We start from the raw sequence: 14,040 nt of genomic DNA, 5'->3' as shown, positions 1-14,040 counted from the left end.
GGCTGATAATTATTTAATGTAAAAAATAGTTAATTGAGTTGGTTAGAGCGCCCGGTATCTAGAGTAGAGATCGTGGGTTCAAACCCTTATGCATGTACTTTCTTTTCTTTTCTTCACTTTATAATTGTGACTTGGAAGGATACAGTAGTAAATAAATATCAAATAGCTCAACTTCCCTTCTAGAAGCAGAAGCCGTCTAAGATTAGTTGGTCACCAGAATAGCCCCTGGCATGGGACATCGGGGCGACTCCCACTTCTAGCAATTTTTTTACCATGCTAGAAAAAATAGGAAGACGTGGTGGTAACACGAAAACAAACTGAGGGCTGGACTTGTTCGGATGTATAGCTAAGGTCCGAAAGTTAGGAAGTTATCGCAGTCCAAACTTATTTCATGCATTTTGAGCGGACCTTTGATGATGCGGCATGTGTGGTGAGGTGAAAGGTGTGCATGAAATCAACTAATAATGAAAAACTTTTTCTCATGCATTAGTGGTGGGTCTTTGATGAGATGGTATGTGGGCGTGTTGAGATAAATAGGATAGTGGGGATCAACTTATGTACTCCCTCTGGTCCTTTTTACTCTGCATATTAGATTTGTCTGAAGTCAAATTTTGCTTAGTTTGACCAAGTTTATATTAGAAAAATTAACACCTATAAAATCTAATAAATATAATGTGAAAATTCATTCCAAGATGGATCTAATGTTATTGGTGTTGTTATGTGAATGTTATAATTTTTTGTATAAACTTGATTAAACTTTGAGTATATAGGATGAGCTGCTACTATATGTTATTGTGACACGTTTACAGCGCTGAGCGCGGCCCGTTGCGGTGTGTCAGGGATACTTGGTCAAACTTTAAAGAGTTTGACTTCAAACAAATCTAATATGCAGAGTAAAAAAAACCGGAGGGAGTATATAGGATGAGCTGATACTAGATGTTGTTGTGACACGTTTACAGCGCGCTCCAACTCGCAGATGGGTTTACCAAGGCATTGACGTTCGGACTTGCAACATCTGAACCTTAGTTCATCAAAAGTTCAGCATGAGAGACGTGTGCACGTATAAGCTCGAGATAACACCTATATACGCTTACCCATCTTCCTTCTCAATTGACACAAATTTGATGCCTTGTTGTGAGATGCCAAACGCCAGGCAATAATATGCGAAGGATGATGCAAGCTGAGACATTTGTGGCGCAGTAAACTAAATATTTGACCATGCTAGTTTTGTGCATTTCTCTATTCGCATCGATACCAAGTTTTCGACCACAGTGAAATCTAGGCAGGATGAAGTAGGAACTAGCAGGGCCGTTTCAGCTCAGGACAAAATCCCAGCATCCCGCCGGCCAAATCACAGAAAAGATAAAAGAGGATATAATCCACAAACTGGAGTGCTACGTTCATTACAGTGATAAGTTACTTTACCCACATCCAGGATCCCTACCTCACGGACAAGATACTACTTCACATTTAAGCCCCACCAAAACAACTCAACCAGCAGGTACTAATGGAAACCTGCCATCTCTCACCCAACTCTGTTGGACACCGTCTGGTAAATGGATTTGAGCTGAGTATTCCACTTATCGATGGCTTGATATTTCCGCATTCCCTTTGACCTGAATAAAATTTGCAAATCTCAGAACTTGCTCACGAGGAATATGTCAACAAAGTAAGGAGGTGGGAGTACACACCTGTCACCGCATTCTAGCAGCTTGTTCACCTGATCTATGTGGCCCTGGACACGGTTGTCCAGAATCAATGACACCAAGAGCTGCTCAACATCCTTTTCTGGGACATTTAGCTCCTATAAACACAAACAAACAGTTGATGTTACAATGAACTGCGTCTTTAGCCACTAAATACAAACTGTTGATTGATGTTAAGATGAACAAAATGTCACACATGACATGATTTACAAAACTGTACTTCCATGCTGCAAAAGAACTGCAATTACTTTGCTATATTTAAGTGCGCACATTTGTTATGTTTTGAATTGAACTGGGGATGGTTTAGTTAACAAAGAGAACTAAAGAAATGATCAACCTTCATGCTGTATGTCATGTAACCCCTTTAAAGCAGAACAAGCACATAAAGTATTATTCATGTTAATTTTGTTATCACCATAAACTGCATGTGTTCATCTGATGGAGAACAAGCACATATTGTGCATATGAAAAGTGAAATCTGGCTAGCAGAGTGTGGATATGCTGTAAAATATTCACCTGTGAAATGAATGGAATCCTTATTCTTGTGTATGGCTTAATGAGCTTGAGCAGCACTTGAGTTCTGATGTTCTTCAATAAGTCCTCAATGTAATTACGGATAAAAGGATCATCCATTATTGTTCTTCTATTGCTCTGGCAAAAAAGCACGAAAATTACAATGGAATCAGTGTGGAATCAGTGAACCACAAAATAAGAGTTTAGGATTGTGGCAGACAAGGAAATGGCATAGCACTGACCTTTAGGATCTTCTCGAATTCCATGATGTCATTCTTCTGGTATGCTGCAATCAAGTTTGTCATTGCGAGGATTTCAGGATCATTTTTGTACCTGCAGAAATGGAAGGAGTTACAGAGAGTAATGAAAATCAACCTACAAGACCTAAGAGGGTGTCATCAGAAGTCTTACGGCTTGGCCTCTTGTCCATCAAAGGGATTCACTTCAGACTCCATCAACATATTGGCAAGAACAAGATATCTAATTCACAGCAAAAGGAAAATTATGATAGTTATCACAAAGAGTTATACAAAGTTATGAGTTATGACAGAGAAGATGTGCTTATGATAGTACTTGAGACACTGGATTCTCCGTGGATTGCCAGCTTCATCGTAGTTTTTGAATGCTTCAAAGAAATCAGTCGCTGCGTCCGCCCACTGCCTCTCAGCCATGTGCATCTTCCCACCACATTCACGAATTATACCCATAATTCTTGGATGAGGTATTGCTGATTTAATAGAAAGAGCCCTCTGGTACAATTCCTGCAACAGCACACAGTTCAATTCAGATGGTGCGTTTCATTCTGACACACACGATACTACAAAAAGAAGCATAATTCTCAATAAGATTAATGCTCTTAAGCTAATGTTGCAAAGAATACAAATGATGCATATCACAATTGCAGGTTTCAGGTTACAAAGCTGAAAAAAGAACCCATTTTCTCCCATGACCGGTGATGTACACAAGATATTACAGTCCTGAAAGCTAAGCATATTTCCCTTAAGCGAGAAAAAAATTATAACTCTATCCAATCGCAGATGACAATGAATGACAAATACCCCCAAAAGAATCAGCCAATAGTTCAGAATCCTTCGATGAAACAAGCCAATAACATCTGAACTTTGTATGCAATCACATAGCATTTAGCCGTGCCCACATAATGCTTTACAAGAAGATGGCACAGCGAAAACACAATTGCACACAACAGAAGAGTGAAAGTTTTCTAACAAGTTAAGAAACAATAATGAAGGTTCACAAGAACAGATAACTAACCTTCAACTTTTTGTTGTTTTTTGTTTCAGTGTACATTTGAATCTCAATAGCATAGACTTCTAGAAGTTGTGTGCCTTTCTTCTGGTCATCAGAACCATCTTCCTTTTGGCAAGACTTATGCAGCTCCTTCAGTATCTGTCAGTAAAAGGATATGTGAATTAAATGCATAAAGACTAAGGAATGAAGGAAGCAAGTAATCGGTAATGACAAGAACATATCTAAGCACCTTGCTCATGCGACCATACTCCCCCATGTCAAACCAGATTTTGCAAAGCTTCAGATTTGTCTTAAACCATAATCTCTGCACAACAAACAATGATAATACATGAAGACCAATCCTTTGGTAGATCATGATATTTTTCTAGTTTTAATAATACAACAAACCTAACCTCATTTTTTGCCTCTTCAAGAGCTTTAAGTGTTGTCTGGTAGAACTCTTGCAGAAGATTGAAGTGCTGACTAGCAGATCCAGAAACAAAATCCATTATGTTGTTTATACATTTCTCACTGTAGTTACGTGTCACAGCAGATTTTATGTATGTCAACATCTCTCTGTAAGCATCCATCATTTCTTTGTACTTCCCCAGCTTATAATAAAGCTTCACAGTTTGTTTAAGAGCCTTGAATCCCCTATGAACATATATATAATTAAAAGATAAAAATTAGACACCTCAACATAAATGTTTATTTATGCAACAGCTAAATTCACTGAGGAAACAGAGTGGGTGAAGAGTTATAATTCAACTAGACTGATTAAATATTGTCTTTGTTACTTCACTGGAAGCATGGGTCAAGGCACTCAATTTTACAAAGTAATGTCCAATTAATAGAGGACAATACCAGTCCTGACCAAGAACTGCCTGTAACAGGCACTGAACATGTCAACAAAAGGAGCCTAGCTTTCAAGGAATTGACCAATAACCTAACAAATAGGCATGAAAAGTGTTCAGTATATTAAGATGGTAGAGTTCCACTGACTCCTATGTGAAAATTTTAGCTGGTTTTCTAGCATTCTATTTGCTGCCTCTTTTCATATTCTTCAATCTGTCGTTAATCTAACTGCTACTAGCCTCAGCTAGACTACAGTGACCTGAAAATGGACTCCCACCAAATAAATTATGAATAGACGCACCGAGGTCCTCAGGACAAACTAATAACCTAATACATCGCATAGTTTAAGGTTGTTTCGCATATCTTCTGTTGCTTAACAGCAGCTACTGCCTAGTGAAAATAACTGATTAACAAAATAAAAACATTCATCCTAGAGTGTAAAAGCTTCCAAAATCAAAAAAAGAAGTAATTCTTCAGTAAGAGTTCCACTTGCGGCACAAGCTATTTCATATATCAGGCTAAGTCCCAATGACTCCATTTTATGACCTAAATTTATCCACAACCAACGCTTGGTCCTAACTGATAGGCCCAGAATACATGTGACAGCTTGTGGGCAAAGCATATAATCTACACACCCAACATCTTAGTGCCTCAAGCTCCAACCTTTAAGGATAACAGATAGTAGCACATATATCAGATAGGACACTTTATAGACTTGAGCATTCATATTGTGATGGAGCAAACATAGGGAAATTGCAGATAAAACAGAATAGTGCATCGGAATAGGTAAAAATGCTTACCATTCCGCCTTTTCAGGCTCCATGCGAACTACAGCATCAAAACCAGCAAGTGCACCCTCTGGGTCTGTCTCAACCATACCTGCAAAGGATACTCATTCAACATCATACCATGCAGCAACATATGCATAACACCATCAACCACTAGAATGTGTTACATTAATGAAATTGTAAATTTGCTTAAATTTCATAGATAAATAAAATAAATAATTGTATATTGCCTAAAGTGCACAAAATAGGACAACCATAATCCTAGCATTTAAGTTCTGCCATATTAAAAGACCAGTCAAAAAAAACTTGGTTTCCATTTAGAGTAAGCTGCTATTTTATTTTGATCCATCTACTAAAAAAAGATGACCACGTGTTAAGTCCCTTACATGTAGAAAACAATAAAATTATCCTAACCCAAACAATCTTTCATATATAAAATTATCCCTTACATGTAGAGCGATGGGGAGAGTGAACAAGACAGAGAGAGGTTGGGTGGGTTCTGTGTGTGGCAGGTGTGTGGGGTCCACCCTGACGACTGAGGTGACAATAATCTCTATCTCCTCTCTTTTCTCTCTTTGCACAGATCTCGATAGCAAGTAGTGGGTGGTGGAGACAGCATTAGCCTAGGTAGTGGTCAAAATCAGATATATTATCTAACTATGTGTGTGTGCGTGTGCGTGTATTAAGGTAAACAAATAAACTAATAGAGTAGATGCGAAATATGACAATAGTATAAACTGAACACAGTGATGTGGCATCTTCCATTAAAAGAAGTGTAGTATATGAAAATGAAATACCAAAATACATTTGATAAAGAAACATACTTTCGTGTAAAATCAAATGTGCAGACTCAATGCATATGCATTTCTTTTTTCATTTTAGAAGAACATACAAGTTTCTTTGGAAGCATCTTCGTTAGAGTAACAAATATGTTACAAAATTGAAAATAGAATGTTTCTTAAAAGGCATCTGCCAAAAAAAGTAGAGCATTAAGCTTTTAGCAGGATCCCAGGCCTTTGCAAAAGTGGTAGGACAGCCAAGACACTGGTTGGAAGAGAGGCATCAGATTGATCACAATCAATTCTGCTTCCCAGTGTCAATGATGGCTAAAAAGATCCAGATATAGTCCTGGAGGAAAGAAATAAAGGTAGCAGGATATCGAGGAGGTGGCTAGGGCATCACAGTGGCTAGCAAGTATCTTTCCATTCTATACGACCAAGTTTCCCAAACATTTGTCTATCGCAAGCAAGTACTAGTACATACGAGCCTCTTCCTGTATAATTTAAGTAGAAACACAGGAAAAAACATTTGACAAGTCTATAAGCTTAAACTTGAACTAATTCCAACCTGAGTCCAGCACATTGCACCGTGAGGGTATTTAGTCACAAATCACAAAACAAGAATCTTATAGATATAAACAACTGGCGAAATTTAAGCAGCCTAATTCAGTTAGAAGGCTAGAAAACACTACAGAATTCTCAAATCAAAGAAAGGGAATATCCTAAGAAATCCTCATAGTACCTAAGGCGTTGTTTGGATAGGTGGTATATACAAAACCAGATCTCCACAAACCAGGGAAATGGTATAAAAAACTAAAATCCTGTTTGGCAACTCCAACTAATCAGCGAATATAGAAAACTTAGCTTTCCAAAAACTCAGATTTCAGGTATATCCCATAAACACGATTTACATAAACTGGATTCCAACGGAGAGCAGAGCAAGCGCTTGCCGGCGGCTGCTTGTGGAGTCATGCAGGCCGGAGGGGACGCGAGAAGCAGCAGGCGGCAGAGTCAATTCAGGGGATGACGAACTCAGGGACCATCGAAAACCCTCGCCGGCGGCTGCGTTCAGAATTAGTGGAGGTCAGAGGGGAAGTGGCCCAAGGAAGGATCAGTGCAGGAGAGGGCGACGACCTCGGGGGCCAACAGAAGCCCTTGCCGTCGGCCGCGCGCGGAGTCAGTCAAGGCCGGGGGGGGGGGAGGCAAGAAATCTGGACGAGGTCGGTCGCATGCAGAGTCGTGGTGGCCGGAAGGAAGGACAGCAGCAGTCTGGACCGTGGATTCGTACGGTACGATGTCGAGCGTGGAAGTCTCGTCAATGGGAAAGCAAGGAAGGTCACGGGCAAGGTAGGATAAGGCTAATGTTTGCTATCCGAACACAAAACTCTATGTACCTAGTTTATTAATTTTCTAACCCAAACGAAGTTTTCTACAAACACGTTTTTCACAAAAAGGATAGCAAAACCGGTTTTCCTAGAAATCAGCTAAAAACTCATTTTCTATATCCCATCACTAATCCTCAGTATCCAAACAACCACTAAGAAGGCAGGAAAGGGAAGATGTTAGGCTTCATCTGGTATTGTGGTGGTCATTGATAAATGATAACTATAAAGATGAAGACTTTTTCCATAAATACTATTTCGATTCTCTCTTACAATTTGAGCAAACAGTTAATTCAACTAATATGGAAAAACAAAGAGATGGAGGACAGATAGTTCATATACTATTGCAGAACTGAAGAATGAAGTGTGTGGCAGTCAGAATGAAACTCTTGATTAAAGCAATGAGAAGGGTAGCAGAGTCTTCCTATCCTTGCTTCAAAATATATACGAAGCCACATTGTCCGTACTTCTACGGCAGCTTGGCTTATATAAATTAAATGGTAACAGACTACAATTAACTTGCGTATCCATTAGTTGCTTGTATTTTCCTTTTAGTCGAGACAGAAGTGTTCAGCGGAACAAACTTTAGCTGTTAACTGCGAAAGAGCACGATAGGACTAAGACAAACCACACACGGGTGGGCTACTTGGCCCAACAAGCACCACACGGGCGTCAATTCGACAAACAGATTTATTCCCAAAGCAAAATTAGATTCTAGCTATTCATTTGATGTCCTTACTAAAACGCACTTCACACTTAACGGGACACACCTCGCAGCTAAACTGGCAACTGCACAGTACAAACAAAGGAGATTACCATACATCAAAATTCAAACCGGAACCCCACTACCAGTACAAAACGACGATGCACGAGGAAGTTGGACTAATAATACTCCAATCGAGGTTTCTTCTAGTAACGGGACCGCTACTCGAAACAGTGATAGGGATCACCAAGGGAAGTAAAATTGGCACAAGGAACCAAACCTTTGGAGTTGTAGTACTGGTTCTCGATGTCGACGTCTTGCTCCTCCGGCTCGTCGTCCGAATACTCGAAACCGTAGTCTTCCATGTCCGCATCTAACCATCGGCACCACGCGCACCAAGAAACAGGAAACGATCACGGAAAGAAACCCTCGTGGGAGAGAGAAACAGCGACAATCCAGACCGTGGGGAATCGAGAAGATGAAAACGGAGGGCACTAAATGCGGGGGTAGGGCTTACCTGAGCCCATGACGGCGGTGAAGAGGCGACTCGAGCGGCAATGGAGCGTCGGGGGCGAGAGCTAGGGTTTGCGAAAGAGGGGGGGTTTGCGGAGCGGAGGCGAGGCGAGGGGAGAGGGGAGAGGCGAGAGGGGAAAACGGGGGAGAGAGGGGAGGACAAGTTTTGCGAGCTGGCCCCTGGGAAGCTGCGGCTTTAAAGTAGGAGGATTGGTCATTTACGAAAGGAAACGCTTAGGGCTCCTTTGAATTCGAAGGAATCTTATATGTTTTCATATGATTTAAATCTTTAGGAATTTTTTCTATTTTGGTCTTTTAATTCATAGCATTGGATCCCGTAGAAATTATTTCTATAAAAGATTTTTATATATTTTATAAAAAATCTAACCTCCACTTCTACCTCTTTTTACAATTCACATTTGGTTTTCCCGTGGCATGAAACACCCGTTGCTGATTCTATAAAATTCAAATGGGCATGCAACTCCAATCATATACTTTTTTTTACCTGCGTTTTCATGAATCAAAGAGGTCCTTATAAAGAATATTTCTTTAACATGCACACGCTCATATATACACTCATGAACGCACGCACACCTACCTCATTAGCACTTCCGAAAGACTGAGCCGACGTATATCATCTTAAGATTGAAAAAGTCACACAGGTGCCTCCGTAGTTGACAAAAACGTCTTCAAAAAAATGCAAGCACCAGTGTCAAGACTAAGACTTGAACCTGATGAACTGGTTCCACGGCAAATGACCTAAACATTCAAGTTAGGCTTAGTTCGTGGTTATAAGAGCATCTTGACTTCTGAAGCAACTACCCAATAAATCTTTCTAATAGATTTGTTGGGTTTCACATATGGCTAGCAATAGCAGATGTCATGTACAACTTTTTCTATATTTGTTTTTTTTTCTCTGTTTCCCTATGTATTTGTGCAAACACTATGAATACATAATTTTCACATCACATAAAATCAAAAAATTATCATGCCGATTTCAACAAGTTAAATTCAATTGAACTGTATATTTTCCAAGTTCAATTTTTAAAGACAACTTCCAAATCAGACATACAACTATTCAAACAAAGCATAGAAACCAAGCATAGAGCATCACTCATGGTCATTTGCACTTCCACTCATACCCCCTAGCCCTCTCCTAACTAGTTGTTGCTTCACCATGGATAGATAGGCCACTTGGTCTGCATCAAGCCCATCGGTGCTCATGAGCATGACCTTGGGTTCTTGCTCCATCTTCTTGCCCGGTTGGGGTGAGCATTTGCCTGCCCAGTGTTCGTCGTCGTGGGGTTTGGTCGTCCAGCATGTTTTGGTGCACTCTACTATTGCACTTTATCGGTTATCCGGTGATACGTCTCCAACGTATTTACTTTTCCAAACACGTTTGCTCTTGTTTTGGCCTCTAATTTACATTATTTGAATGAAATCTAGACCGACGTTGTTTTCAGCAAAACTACCATGATGTTGTTTTTATGCAAAAATAAAAATTCTCGGAATTGGATGGGAAATTTTGGAGGGTTATTTTGAAATATAAAAGAAATATTGGAGCCAAGAGTTGCCAAAGGGGGCCCACCAGGAAACCACAAGGGCAGGGGCAGGCGGCCACACCCTGGCCGCGCCACCTGGGCTTGTGGAGCCCCTGATGTTGGGGATCGTAGCAGAATTTTAAAATTTCCTACGCATCACCAAGATCCATCTATGGAGTATACTAACAACGAGGGGAAAGGAGTGCATCTACATACCCTTGTAGATCGCGAGGGGAAGCGTTCCAATGAACGGGGTTGATGGAGTCGTACTCGCCGTGATCCAAATCACCGATGACCGAGTGCCGAACGGACGGCACCTCCGCGTTCAACACACGTACGGAGCAGCGACGTCTCCTCCTTCTTGATCCAGCAAGGGGAAAGGAGAGGTTGATGGAGATCCAGCAGCACGACGGCGTGGTGGTGAATGTAGCGGGATCTCGGCAGGGCTTCGCCAAGCTTCTGCGAGAGGGAGAGGTGTTGCAGGGGAGGAGGGAGGCGCCAAAGGCTGTAGTACTGCTGCCCTCCCTCCCCCCCTTTTATATATGCCCCCTGGGAGGGGGGGCGCCGGCCAAGAACCCATCTATGGGGGGGGCGGCGGCCAAGGGGGAAAACTCCCCCCCCCCCAAGTCAAGTGGGGCGCCCCCCACCCTAGGGTTTCCAACCCTAGGCGCAGGGGGGAGGCCCATGGGGGGCGTCCCAGCCCACTAAGGGTTGGTTCCCTTCCCACTTCAGCCCATGGGGCCCTCCGGGATAGGTGGCCCCACCCGGTGGACCCCCGGGACCCTTCCGGTGGTCCCGGTACAATACCGATAACCCCCGAAACTTTCCTGGTGGTCGAAACTGGACTTCCTATATATAATTCTTCACCTCCGGACCATTCCGGAACTCCTCGTGACGTCCGGGATCTCATTCGAGACTCCGAACAACTTTCGGGTTTCCGCATACTCATATCTCTACAACCCTAGCGTCACCGAACCTTAAGTCTGTAGACCCTACGGGTTCGGGAGACATGCAGACATGACTGAGACGCCTCTCCGGTCAATAACCAACAGCGGGATCTGGATACCCATGTTGGCTCCCACATGTTCCACGATGATCTCATCGGATGAACCACGATGTCGAGGATTCAATCAATCCCGTATACAATTCCCTTTGTCAATCGGTATGTTACTTGCCTGAGATTCGATCGTCGGTATCCCAATACCTTGTTCAATCTCGTTACCGGCAAGTCTCTTTACTCGTATCGCAATGCATGATCCCGTGACTAACTCCTTAGTCACATTGAGCTCATTATGATGATGCATTACCGAGTGGGCCCAGAGATACCTCTCCGTCATACGGAGTGACAAATCCCAGTCTCGATCCGTGCCAACTCAACAGACACTTTCGGAGATACCCGTAGTGTACCTTTATAGTCACCCAGTTACGTTGTGACGTTTGGCACACCCAAAGTACTCTTACGGTATCCGGGAGTTGCACGATCTCATGGTCTAAGGAGAAGATACTTGACATTGGAAAAGCTCTAGCAAACGAACTACACGATCTTTGAGCTATGCTTAGGATTGGGTCTTGTCCATCACATCATTCTCCTAATGATGTGATCCCGTTATCAATGACATCCAATGTCCATAGTCAGGAAACCATGACTATCTGTTGATCAACGAGCTAGTCAACTAGAGGCTTACTAGGGACACGTTGTGGTCTATGTATTCACACATGTATTACGATTTCCGGATAACACAATTATAGCATGAACAATAGACAATTATCATGAACAAAGAAATATAATAATAACCATTTATTATTGCCTCTAGGGCATATTTCCAACAGTCTCCCACTTGCACTAGAGTCAATAATCTAGTTACATTGTGATGAATCGAACACCCATTGCGTCCTGGTGTTGATCATGTTTTGCTCTAGGGAGAGGTTTAGTCAACGGATCTGCTACATTCAGGTCCGTATGTACTTTACAAATATCTATGTCTCCATTTTGAACACTTTCACGAATGGAGTTGAAGCGACGCTTGATATGCCTGGTCTTCCTGTGAAACCTGGGCTCCTTCGCAAGGGCAATAGCTCCAGTGTTGTCACAGAAGAGAGTCATCGGGCCCGGCGCATTGGGAATCACCCCTAGGTCGGTAATGAACTCCTTCATCCAGACTGCTTCCTGTGCTGCCTCCGAGGCTGCCATGTACTCCGCTTCACATGTAGATCCCGCCGCGACGCTTTGCTTGCAACTGCACCAGCTTACTGCTCCTCCATTCAAAATATACACGTTTCCGGTTTGTGACTTCGAGTCATCTAGATCTGTGTCGAAGCTAGCATCGACGTGACCCTTTACGACGAGCTATTCGTCACCTCCATAAACGAGAAACATATCCTTAGTCCTCTTCAGGTACTTTAGGATATTCTTGACCGCTGTCCAGTGTTCCATGCCGGGATTACTTTGGTACCTTCCTACCAAACTTACGGCAAGGTTTACATCAGGTCTGGTACACAGCATGGCATACATAATAGACCCTATGGCCGAGGCATAGGGGATGACACTCATCTTTTCTCTATCTTCTGCCGTGGTCGGGCATTGAGCCGTGCTCAATTGCACACCTTGCAATACAGGCAAGAACCCTTTCTTGGACTGATCCATATTGAACTTCTTCAATATATCTTGTCAAGGTACGTACTCTGTGAAAGACCAATGAGGCGTCTTGATCTATCTCTATAGATCTTGATGCCTAATATATAAGCAGCTTCTCCAAGGTCCTTCATTAAAAAACACTTATTCAAATAGGCCTTTATACTTTCCAAGAATTCTATATCATTTCCCATCAATAGTATGTCATCCACATACAATAAGCGAAATGCTACAGAGCTCCCACTCACTTTCTTGTAAACACAGGCTTCTCCATAAGTCTGTGTAAACCCAAACGCTTTGATCATCTCATCAAAGCGAATGTTCCAACTCCGAGATGCTTGCACCAGCCCATAGATTGAGCGCTGGAGCTTGCATACTTTGTCAGCATTCTTAGGATCGACAAAACCTTCCGGCTGCATCATATACAATTCTTCCTTAAGGAAGCCATTAAGGAATGCCGTTTTGACGTCCATCTGCCATATCTCATAATCATAGTATGCGGCAATTGCTAACATGATTCGGACGGACTTCAGCTTTGCTACGGGTGAGAAAGTCTCATCGTAGTCAACCCCTTGAACTTGCCGATAACCCTTAGCGACAAGTCGAGCCTTATAGATGGTCACATTACCATCCGTGTCTGTCTTCTTCTTAAAGATCCATTTGTTTTCTATGGCTCGCCGATCATCGGGCAAGTCAGTCAAAGTCCATACTTCGTTTTCATACATGGATCCTATCTCGGATTTCATGGCTTCTAGCCATTTGTCGGAATCCGGGCCTGCCATCGCTTCTTCATAGTTCGAAGGTTCACCGTTGTGTAACAACATGATTTCCAGGACAGGGTTGCCGTACCACTCTGGTGCGGAACGTGTCCTTGTGGACCTACGAAGTTCAGTAGTAACTTGATCCGTAGCTTCATGATCATCATCATTAACTTCCTCCCCAGTCGGTGTAGGCACCACAGGAACATCTTCCCGCGCTGTGCTACTTTCCGGTTCGGAAGGGGTGACTATCACCTCATCAAGTTCCACTTTCCTCCCACTTAATTCTTTCGAGAGAAACTCTTTCTCCAGAAAGGACCCGTTCTTGGCAACGAAGATCTTGCCTTCGGATCTGAGGTAGAAGGTATACCCAATAGTTTCCTTAGGGTATACTATGAAGACGCATTTCTCCGACTTGGGTTCGAGCTTTTCAGGTTGAAGTTTCTTGACATAAGCATCGCATCCCCAAACTTTTAGAAACGACAGCTTAGGTTTCTTCCCAAAACATAATTCATACGGTGTCGTCTCAATGGATTTCGACAGAGCCCTATTTAAAGTGAATGCGCCAGTCTCTAAAGCATAGCCCCAAAATGAGAGCGGTAAATCGGTAAGAGACATCATA

The 14,040-nt window shown here is 42.4% G+C and overlaps 1 protein-coding gene across 1 annotated transcript; it reads right to left on the bottom strand.

The window, feature by feature from the left end:
• Positions 1 to 1,356: 1,356 nt before the first annotated feature.
• Positions 1,357 to 8,655, bottom strand: LOC123078197 (COP9 signalosome complex subunit 2). Its single transcript, XM_044500610.1, has 12 exons — positions 8,492 to 8,655; positions 8,255 to 8,347; positions 5,123 to 5,201; positions 3,881 to 4,121; positions 3,718 to 3,792; positions 3,492 to 3,626; positions 2,793 to 2,980; positions 2,631 to 2,699; positions 2,462 to 2,552; positions 2,223 to 2,357; positions 1,692 to 1,804; positions 1,357 to 1,616 (listed from the first exon to the last, which is right to left on the bottom strand). The coding sequence occupies exons 1-12, from the start codon at positions 8,499 to 8,501 to the stop codon at positions 1,526 to 1,528; spliced, it is 1,320 nt and encodes a 439-aa protein (XP_044356545.1). The 5' UTR covers positions 8,502 to 8,655; the 3' UTR covers positions 1,357 to 1,525.
• Positions 8,656 to 14,040: the final 5,385 nt, after the last annotated feature.

Source organism: Triticum aestivum, chromosome 3D, assembly GCF_018294505.1.
Source record: "Triticum aestivum cultivar Chinese Spring chromosome 3D, IWGSC CS RefSeq v2.1, whole genome shotgun sequence".
Lineage (NCBI taxonomy): Eukaryota > Viridiplantae > Streptophyta > Magnoliopsida > Poales > Poaceae > Triticum > Triticum aestivum.
Note: the sequence above shows the minus strand (reverse complement) of the source record. Positions and strands in the feature narration are given on the sequence as shown.

What these genes read in the sequence shown, in the direction of transcription:
- LOC123078197 (XM_044500610.1), bottom strand. An exon ending in CCAGTACTACAACTCCAAAG is followed by an intron (nt 5,202 to 8,254) that starts GTTTGGTTCCTT and finishes TATCCTTTGCAG; the next exon opens with GTATGGTTGAGACAGACCCA. An exon ending in CGGAGAATCCAGTGTCTCAA is followed by an intron (nt 2,700 to 2,792) that starts GTACTATCATAA and finishes GCTGTGAATTAG; the next exon opens with ATATCTTGTTCTTGCCAATA.